The sequence below is a fragment of the Aptenodytes forsteri genome, unplaced genomic scaffold (genome assembly GCF_000699145.1).
Source record: "Aptenodytes forsteri isolate BGI_AS27 unplaced genomic scaffold, ASM69914v1 Scaffold255, whole genome shotgun sequence".
Taxonomy (NCBI): Eukaryota; Metazoa; Chordata; class Aves; order Sphenisciformes; family Spheniscidae; genus Aptenodytes; species Aptenodytes forsteri.
This window is the reverse complement of record NW_008794888.1, coordinates 4,346,554-4,356,346: the sequence shown is the minus strand read 5'-3', so window position 1 is coordinate 4,356,346 and position 9,793 is coordinate 4,346,554. Positions and strand designations below refer to the sequence as shown.

The 9,793-nt window shown below is 61.3% G+C and overlaps 1 protein-coding gene and 1 non-coding gene across 2 annotated transcripts in view; both read left to right on the top strand.

Annotated features, from left to right (window-relative positions):
* WNT10A (Wnt family member 10A) overlaps positions 1-9,526 on the top strand; it is a 23,252-nt gene extending 13,726 nt beyond the window's left edge. The window contains exons 3-4 of the mRNA XM_009275024.1: positions 3,667-4,043; positions 9,059-9,526. Coding sequence (XP_009273299.1) covers positions 3,667-4,043; positions 9,059-9,526 — 845 coding nt within the window. The remainder of the gene's footprint in view (positions 1-3,666; positions 4,044-9,058) is intronic.
* Positions 6,346-6,418, top strand: TRNAV-GAC. Its single transcript has one exon. It is a non-coding gene; the product is annotated as a tRNA-Val (tRNA).
* Positions 9,527-9,793: the final 267 nt, after the last annotated feature.

Here is a 9,793-nt window from a genome sequence, read left to right as displayed (position 1 = left end):
GGGGGCGTGTGGGGACTGGCTGTCTCCACGGGCCTCGCGGGAGGTGGCGGGAGAAGCTCTCTGCCGCCTCACCAGCCAGCGGGGCCGGAGCGATGTGCTGCTGGCTTTATGGGGGGTGCTGCCCATGGAGGGGGTGGCTGAGCATCCCTGGGGTACCCCAGGGTGTGCCCGGACCAGGCTGTCCCGCCTGCTCCCTCAATGCCACCTGGGTGCTGTGGTGGCGAGTGCTGGGAGGGCGTCGCTGCCCAGGTGCGATGGTGAGCCGTGGGAGGAAGGCCATGACTCCAGCCCTCCCTACCCCAGCAGTCCATGGAGCCCACAGCTGTGCCTGAGCCAGGTCCGTTGCCTTGGTCCCGCATCCGCATGAGAGATGGAGAAACTGCGGCATCCGTGGCAGGGCCAGTGCCAGCTGGGGCTTAGGGTCCTGCTGGATGTCCCTCCATCTCCTGGGTGCACCTTGACAGGGAAAATTTTCCCCTGCTAAGAAAGCCACTTTGGGATCTGATCTGGGGCCGAGATTTCAGATCCATCCTCCTTGTCCAGCACGGTCCTTGTGCTGGGAGGGCGTCGCTGCCCAGGTGCGATGGTGAGCCGTGGGAGGAAGGCCATGACTCCAGCCCTCCCTACCCCAGCAGTCCATGGAGCCCACAGCTGTGCCTGAGCCAGGTCCGTTGCCTTGGTCCCGCATCCGCATGAGAGATGGAGAAACTGCGGCATCCGTGGCAGGGCCAGTGCCAGCTGGGGCTTAGGGTCCTGCTGGATGTCCCCCCATCCCCTGGGTGCACCTTGACAGGGAAAATTTTCCCCTGCTAAGAAAGCCACTTTGGGATCTGATCTGGGGCCGAGATTTCAGATCCATCCTCCTTGTCCAGCACGGTCCTTTAAGTACACGGCAGGCTGGATGCTGGCGGTGGTGTCAGGGTGGTGTCCTCCATTCCTTCTTCCCTGCAGGATGCAATACTTCCCCTCACACCTCCTGTGGCTACAACCTCTTCTGCGATCTCTGGAGGGATCTGGTGACTCAAACATCAGCACTGAGGTCTTAAGTGGCTGGGGCAGCTGGAGAGCCTCCCTCCGAAGGGCTCGGGGCCGGCTGCCGCACACCGCGCTTGGCTGCGGTTCCTGGAAGCTCCCACCCTCACCGAGCCCACGAGGCTGGTGGTTGTCGCCTGCAGCCACGTTGCTCGCTGCTTTGCTGCAATCCTCTGGGCTCTGGCGTGGCCGGGGTAGAGCGAGGAATGTAAACTGAACCTCCGAGCAGAACCACGCTGGCATGGCTGCTGCGGTCCCGGTGCTGCCCTGGCCCCCTCCTCCCTGTTGCTCACAGCTCTCCATGAGAGCGGGCAAGGGAAGGAGGGGAGAAGGCAGGGAGGAGCGGCGGGGCCAGGCAGAGTGATACTGAGCAGGGAAATGACCACAGTGAGGTGGGGACAAGACTCCCAGAGCACAGGGACGTCAAGTCCTGGGGACCAGCCCGTCCCCTGCCCGCAGCCCGGGTGTTGGCAGCTCCAGGGACAAGGACCCGTGCTTCATCCATCAGCTCACGTGTGGCTGGAAAGCAGTGGAGGAAGGAGGAGGGCTGGGGCTTGACCCCAAGGGTTTCCCAGCCGTGGAGGGACCAAAGGAATCCGGTCTTTTTATCTGTAAGGAGACGGGCTTGCTAGATGGACTGGGTGGGGTAGAGTTGCTGTCCAGATCTCCAGAAGGGATTTTTAAGGAGATGCTGCATGGGAAATTATTTCTTAGGCTGAGGAAATGTGTGAGAAAGAGGCTAATGGAAAGGCAGGGCTGAGAGGAGTGTGTCGTGCCAGGTGGAGGGTTTGCGGCCACCATCTCCGGGCACCGGCTGTGCGAGGAGCCGGGGACACCGAGCGGGGTGGCAGCAACAGGTCCCTGCTCTTGGGCTGTGCCTGGCCTTGGCTCATGAAGGGCTGGAGCTGGCCCGGATTGTGGGGGCGGAGAACTGATATGGGGTGGATTTGGGGATCCTGGAGACCTTCCCATGCTGGTTCTCCATCCTGCACCGCTCACCTGGGGGCTGAAGTTCCCCAAATTTGGGCTGTCCTGCTCTAACAGCGATGTGGGTGTGTTGCAGGCGCTGCCTGCCAGTGCTCTCCCCGGGGAGGCTGCGCAGCGTACGCACCAGCAGCCCCATTACCTGCCCGCTGAAAAATGTTGTTCAACTTGTGCATGGAAAGAAGCAGGCTGAGAGCAAGCTTGTCCCACACCGAGGGGAAGCTGGGAGAGGCTCCCGCTGGCTTTTAAGCAGCGCCTCGTTAATTTTTTAAATGCACCAGTATCAAATTAACACACAAAAGAGCAGCATGACTTTAAATGCAGGTTTCCGAGCTGCGTTTCGTTTCCCTTTAATAAGATCATAGCGTTTGCTCAGTGGGTGGCAGTGAACCACGGAGGAGACATGCATGATGGGCAGCATTGCCCAGGACGGGCGACAGCAGCGGGGAGCAGTAGTACTCTCACCTCTCATGACTCCGCGGCGCAGGCAGGGAGCTGGCAGAGTTCCTGCCTGGGATCTGTACTTTGGGGTGCTTGCCCAAGCCCCCCATTTGATGGCACAGATCTGCTGGAGAAAACGCCCCAAAACCTCTCCTCTGTTCAGCTGTAGCAAAGCCAGGGCTGATCAAGCTGCTCTTGTCCAATGGAGGGAGAGAGGCTTGTGAACTCCAGCTATTTATTTGTTCGTGTGTGAAGCCACGGCACAAAATCTGGCTCTCCCTCCTTCCCCTTCTCGTGCTGGGGCCGGTCACTGTGCACTGAAGCAAAGGGCAGTGTGGGCTCCCTGCTTGGCCTGGGAACCACAAATAAAAATACTACTTTGCATTTAAAATAAAATAGAAGTTCCCAGGTAGGGGAGGCTCTTCACCCGGCTGCAGCAAAGCCAAGCAGCCCTCGGGCAACCCCCGCTCACAGCCCCGTGGAGCCCCTGCCGTGGGACCCGTCCCTGTCCCCATCCACCCCATCCCCAGCTAATGACACTTGCGGACGTCCTCGCTCCCCGGCGTTTTAACAACAACCAGCTGCCGGCCCTGGCAGCGCGCGGTGCGGTCGCGGCATGCTCTAACTAACTAGGGATGCTCGATTTTTCCAGCGCGGTATCGCATTTAGAGCTTCTTGCGGGAGCTGGTGGGGCTCGGGGAGGGAAGGGGCATGGGCAGACGGATGGGGCTGGACAGGCAGTGCTGCCTGCTCCCGTTATTGTCTGATCCTGCACCCTGTGGGTAAGCAGAAATGGCCCATTCCTCAGCAGAAGTATTCCTCAGCCAGCATTATATTTAATATAGTGGGAAACTCTGAGTGGAGGGGGGAGGAGATACTGCCTTTCCCATCAGAGCCGTAACGCTGATGCCTGAGCAATGCTGTGGTGGCATCTCCCAGGGCGATATGAGAGCAGGGTGATGGTGAGAGCTGGGGTCCCGGCCAGGGCAGGGCTGGGCTTCAGGGCAGCAATGTGTCCTGGTGCGGGTGGGGATGGAGAGCACCGAGTGAGGATTCGCTCATGGTCCAGGTGGGAGCTGGTGCATCAGGACAAGGCAAGGCACAAGCTGAACCTCCGGCTGCCTACACCCCAGCATGATGCTGGGCTCATGCAGCCCCCTGCAGGGGTCACGCCACCCAGCCTGAGCCCCACTCTCTCCTTCCTCACAGGCTTTCGGGAGAGCGCCTTCGCCTATGCCATTGCAGCCGCTGGCGTGGTGCACGCTGTCTCCAATGCCTGTGCCCTCGGCAAGCTGCAGGCCTGCGGCTGCGACCAGAAGCGCCGGGGCGATGAGGAGGCTTTTCGGCGCAAGCTGCATCGTCTCCAGCTGGAGGCCATGAACCGCGGCAAAGGCATGGTGCACGGGGTTCACATGGAGCACATGCCGGCCGAGACCCCCGGCCTTCAGGACTCCTGGGAATGGGGAGGGTGCAGCCCCGATGTGGACTATGGGGAGAAGTTTTCCAAGGATTTCCTCGATTCCCGGGAAACCTACAGGGACATCCACTCCCGCATGAGGCTGCACAACAACCGCGTGGGCCGGCAGGTGAGTGGGTGCTGGGCAGGGGTGCGGGGCGATGGTGGCGGGGACAGCATCCCCAAGACACACGAGGGAGGGCTGCGAGGGGCTTGTGCTGGCTGTGGTGGGACATGTGTGCGTGGCTAGGATTGCCCCCAAGGCACCCCCTCTCCTCAGTTTTGCCCAGAGCAAAGGCAGTGGCGCAGCCCTGCTGCAGAGCATCTTTGCTGGGGAGGGCACCTCCAAGCATCACTGCTGTCCCCCTGCTAAGGGACACTTCCCCAGGCCACTGTCACCTGCCTGTGCTGCAGCGGTGCTATGGGGGTGGCACGGCGATGAGTCCAGCTCCTGCCACTCAGGGACTGGGTGAACTGGTGTCGGGCAGCTGCGGCGCAGGGGAGCTATGGTCGGGGAGGAGAAAGTCACTGGCATGGTGTGAGAAGGCAAGTGCTGCAATGCACTGTCCCTAGCGAGGGGACACAGCACAGGCTTCGCAGCACCCAGCCACGGCTCTGCCTCTGGAGAGGGAGCCGGTGCCTCGAGGAGACAGACGTGAGCGGGACTGAGCCAGGCAGAGGGCACCTGTGCCAGCTGGGAAGCACAGCATCCCCTCGGGAGCAGAGGTGACAGCACACAGCCTTGTCCCCCCGGCTCTGAGGGGGTGCCGGAGCCTGCCTGGGCGAGCAGGGCAGCCTCCCCTCCATTCTCATGATGTCAGGTCTCATTAAAGGTGCTAATTAGTAGCTCGCTCTGTCTGGAAGCTGATGTTTAAAAGCAGCCTGACATTGGAGACAAGAAGCACGCAGGCAGGAGGGGCTGGGAGGATGCCTGCATTTCCCTGCCCGGCTTTGCTCCCCAGGGAGACCCCATCCCATGGATCCAGTGGGATGTTCCCAAGACCCCAACCACACACTACCAGGGCCGCACAGGGGAGTGTGTAGTGGCTGCGGGAATAAGTAATTAATGATCAGAATTCCACAGGGAGTGTTTCCCCGGGATGGCTCAGACATTTGGATGTGCCTCTTGCTTTGAGCATGTTTAAAGGCAGCTATGAGATGGGGACGCTGCAGAGCAGGACCTTGACGTGTGCCCTTCCCTGGTGCTGGAGCTGAGCTTTACCACTGCGAAGAAGCCGTCCCAGTTTGGCCAAACTGTAAATGCCTGGGGAAAGCCAGAGCTTTTTGCTTGTTTGGCTTTGTTTGCTTGCACGTGGTGAAGGCTTGCTCAGTGTTAGGTAGCTCAATCCTCCACAGGCTGCTCTGCCCCAAGCCAGGCAAGACCTTCCGTCCCAATTCTGGCTGCAGGGCTCATCCTGGCTCCCCTCCGGCTCTGCATGCCCCACATCACTGGGGCTCTTGGCAGCGCTCAGAAATTTGGGGTCTGCATTGCCCGTTTCCCAAGGGAAGTCACACAGCCCCCTGCAGAAGGAGAAGGTGGGAGAGAAATATTTGCATGGGGGGGGATGTCACCACGCGGTGCCTGTGGGATCCGGCAACAGCAAAAATGCCTGGCTTCTGCTTGTCCCCAAGAGCAGGCAGGCATGGGACTGGCAATGTCAGCTCTTGGTGGCTTCAGAGACAAGAGCTGGACTGAGGGAAGAAGCCTGGGATCTGGAAGCAGAGGCAGAGGAGGACCAAAGGGCTAAAGGAGGGGATGGTGCCAGTGCAGGTGGGCAGCAATGGCTGGTCAGGCTGCCCAGCTCAGGGACCCTGTTGAGATGACGATGTGAGCCCGTCTGCAGGTCGGGTTGTGGTGGTTGTGGGTGCCATGCATTGGAGCAAGGAGATGATGCTGTGCTTGGTCTGTGCCTGTTGGTGTCATGTTTATTGCTGGGGCTGGACCTGGCTGTCCACAACGCCTGGGGCTGGGTTCTCCAGTTCCTATCCTGCTCTTTTAGCAACGCTGTGGGTCCCACACCCACCCAAGCCCTCCTCACTCCTAGGACCATCTTTCTGCTGCAGTAAGGAGCAATCTGCTGGGATCTCCCAGGAGACGAGTGGCCATGCTGGATGCAGCAGCTCTGTGGTCCTCCCCTCCAAGTCCCGAGGCTTGAACCCCTTGAGCAGAGCAGTGATGTGGACATACACGCCATGTGCCATGCCCTGCCACACGCCATCTCTCTCTGTGCACCGAGCAGCTGCGGTACCCAGGGCTCTCCAGCATCTCACTGATGCTGAGCATCCTTTCCGTGGTCCCTGTGTGTCCCAAGGGTGCTCTGCGTGTGGGTAAGCCTGGCTCCTGGCTCACACTCTACAATGCCGGGGGGGTGTGTGTGTGTGTGTGTGTGAGAATCCCACCGACAGCCACATCCAGTGACCATGGGATGTGGGTTTCTGTAGTGTAGTGGTTATCACGTTCGCCTGACACGCGGAAGGTCCCTGGTTCGAAACCAGGCAGAAACACGCTGATTTTTTCCTCTTTTGCATCCAGCTATGAAGCCGGAGAGGGGATTGCAGCTGCAGGGGATGTGCAGCATCCTCCAACGGTGGCAGTGGTCACCTTGGCCCCGGGGCTTCCTATTCCAACTCAAGACTGAGGTGGGTGTCCTGTATCCCTGGGAGGGAGCAAGTTCCCCAGCGAGGAGCAGCAGGAGTGTGCAAGAGGCTTTGCAGGTCCTCCTAACCCACCAGATCAGAGAGCACGAGAGGATGAAAGGCAGCCAGGAACTACCCATTACCCTCACAACAAAGACCTACGATAAAGCTCTTATGAGCGTGTCTGGGAGGAGCTGGGAATGTGCGAAAGAAAGCACCAGCGAGTCCGGGCATGTGCCGAACCCGGGTGTCTGTGAAACGGGGGAAGGATGTGGCTTGGTAGGGGTGCATGGAGGAGATCTGATGGCAAAAGCATGGGTCTGAGGCTCAGATGGGTCCTTCTCGGGTCTCCCGGCTCTGGCAGGGTCCTGTCCCCCCTGCACTGCCCATGCAGGAGGGAGAACAAGCCATCCCTGGGCAGGGATGGATGGGTGCTGTGGTGCTGGGGCTCAGGATGCTTGGTGGTGATGGCTTGGGTGATGGAGATGGCACGCACACACTGCCTTCTCCAGCCCCTGCTGTGACCAGCTGTAGCCCCAAATGAGCCCCTGTCCAGCTGTCACGCCACTGTCCCCATCCTGGTGGTGACCACAGCCCTATATGCAGATTTTCCCTGGTCCAGCCAAGGGAGCAGGGAGGGGACGTGGGAAAGGATGGGGTCCTGGTGCCAGCGTGTTCCCGTGGATGGTGGCAAGGATGGTGGCAAGCAGCCGGTGTTCCCGGTCGGCACACCCAGGGCACGGCAGAGAGGCCGGGCAGCTCATTACCTGCGAGGTGGAGGCTGTTCCCGGCAGGAGACAGGACTCTCAGCAGGATGAAAGCCAAACTCCAGCCCAGCCCAGACCTCTCTGCTGTGTGCCCCGAGCTCCAGGTGTGTTTCCCTGACCTGCCTTCATTACCATAACTGCTTAGCAACGAGGAGATTTACTCAAAAACAAGAAAACAAGGAGTAAAAACTACCCACCCCTACCAAAACAAGGCACTCCTCGCACACGCGTCCCCCCCAGGGAGGGGGCAGGAACAGGCAGCGCATGTCAGGCCTGAAGCCGGGCAGCCGGGCAGGGCTGGCATCGTGGGACGGGACCTTGCGCAAGGCCACGTGTCCCCTGGGCTCCCCCCGAGCCCCAGAGCGTGGCCCTGTGTGGGGGGATCAGCCTGTGATAGTCTTTGCAAGCCCCAGCCCGGCTCCCGGCGGGGCTTGGGTGGCCCCATGGGAAGGGGACTTGCTGGACCCTGTGTGAGCGTGTGGGCATCGGGGCACGCGACCCAGCAGGGAATCCCTCGGAACAGAGCAGAGGATGGTATAAACTGCCTCTTTCCAGGCTGTGCAGGGATGTGTGGCCACTCCATGTCCCTGGAGATTGCTGGGCATGAGCTGTTTCCCTTGGCACAGCCACAGCAGCATCCCTTGCAGGGATGGGGGACCAGGGGGGACCCCAGCATGCAGCCTGGGGGCTCAGCAGGAGCCCAGGGTCCTCCTTGTTCCTGCACTGGCCTCTGGTCTCTGGCCCCTGCATGAGCCAGTCTGCCCAGCCAGCCCAAACCACAGCTGCAGCCCAGCCCACACACCCTGGCCCTCCTCAGGGGTGGACATGTGGCACCGGCCTCACTGTGGCCTCCCCAAACCACAGGTCAGGGCTCTGAGCATCTCCAATCCCTGCTTGAAATTCGGGTGATTGTGGAAGGCAGCGCCTCGGCCACCCGGCGCTGCACCCAGGGCTCCCATGGGAAAACAGGCAAGAGCTGAAAGCAGAGCTGCTCCCGGGACTCTTGGAGCTGGGGCTTTACGGCAGGAAAGCCCTGGGGAGAGGAAAGCATCCCTCCAACCTGCCCCGCTTGCAGCGCTCCTGGCCGGTGAGGTGCTGGGGGCCCCGAAATTCGGGTGATTGTGGAAGGCAGCGCCTCGGCCACCCGGCGCTGCACCCAGGGCTCCCATGGGAAAACAGGCAAGAGCTGAAAGCAGAGCTGCTCCCGGGACTCTTGGAGCTGGGGCTTTACGGCAGGAAAGCCCTGGGGAGAGGAAAGCATCCCTCCAACCTGCCCCGCTTGCAGCGCTCCTGGCCGGTGAGGTGCATGGGGGACCCCTGTGCTGGGGGGTCCCAGTAGGGCTGCAAAGATGCAGCAACACCGGCTTTAACTGGGGTCTGTGGTCATGTTGGTGCTGCTGGAGCCAAGCCGCAGTGGAAGGTGAGATCCAGACTCCTTCTCCTCCCTGTGGTCAGGTAGCTCACCCTCTCCTTTAGGTGCTGGTCCCTTGCTGGAGTGTAAAAGCCAGTTGGTACTGCCAGGATGGGAAGGGACAGGGTGTGGGACATGGGTGACGTTGGGCACAGCAACAGGGTGCAGCCTTGCTGGCTTTGCCACTCCAGGGCTCTGATGGCTGCTCGTGCCAGCCCTTGGTGTTCCCATAGTGCCAACCCACAGAGAGCTCCATGATGGCTTCTCCGGTCCCCCAAAAATGTCTCCTCCATGCTAACCCCTCTGCCCTGCCCTCCCCTCCCTGCCCAGGTGGTGATGGACAACATGAGGAGGAAGTGCAAATGCCACGGCACCTCGGGGAGCTGCCAGCTGAAGACGTGCTGGCAGGTGACACCTGAGTTTCGCCTGGTGGGGTCCCTGCTCAAGGACCGCTTCTACGGGGCCACCCTTATCCGACCCCACAACCGCAATGCCGGGCAGCTGGAGCCAGGCCACGCTCGGCACCGCCGCCGGGCCGGCATCAGCGAGCTGGTTTACTTTGAGAAGTCACCCGACTTCTGCGAGCGGGAACCAGCCCTGGACTCCTTGGGCACCCAAGGGCGCCTGTGCAACAAGACCAGCCCGGGCATGGACAACTGCGAGAGCCTGTGCTGCGGCCGCGGGCACAACATCCTGCGGCAGACCCGCAGCGAGCGCTGCAACTGCAAGTTCCACTGGTGCTGCTTCGTGGCCTGCGAGGAGTGTCGCATCACCGAGTGGGTCAGCGTCTGCAAGTAGCCGGGCAGGGATGGGTGCCCACCCCAGGGTGCCATGAACAAGCACACCTGCCCGCAGGGGGGGAGGGAGATGGGGATCGGCGCTGGGGGGGGAGATGGAGCTGCGGTACCCGCTTCCCTCCGCTTTGGGGGGAGCGGGAGAGGAGATGCTCGGCACCCTCCAAAATCAGCACTTTGTTGTCACCCGGGGAGAGCAGGGCTGCCCGCTGCCTGCTGCCTGCCCGGCCCCGCATGAGAGCACCAAGGCTCCCAGCCCCAGGGAGCGCAC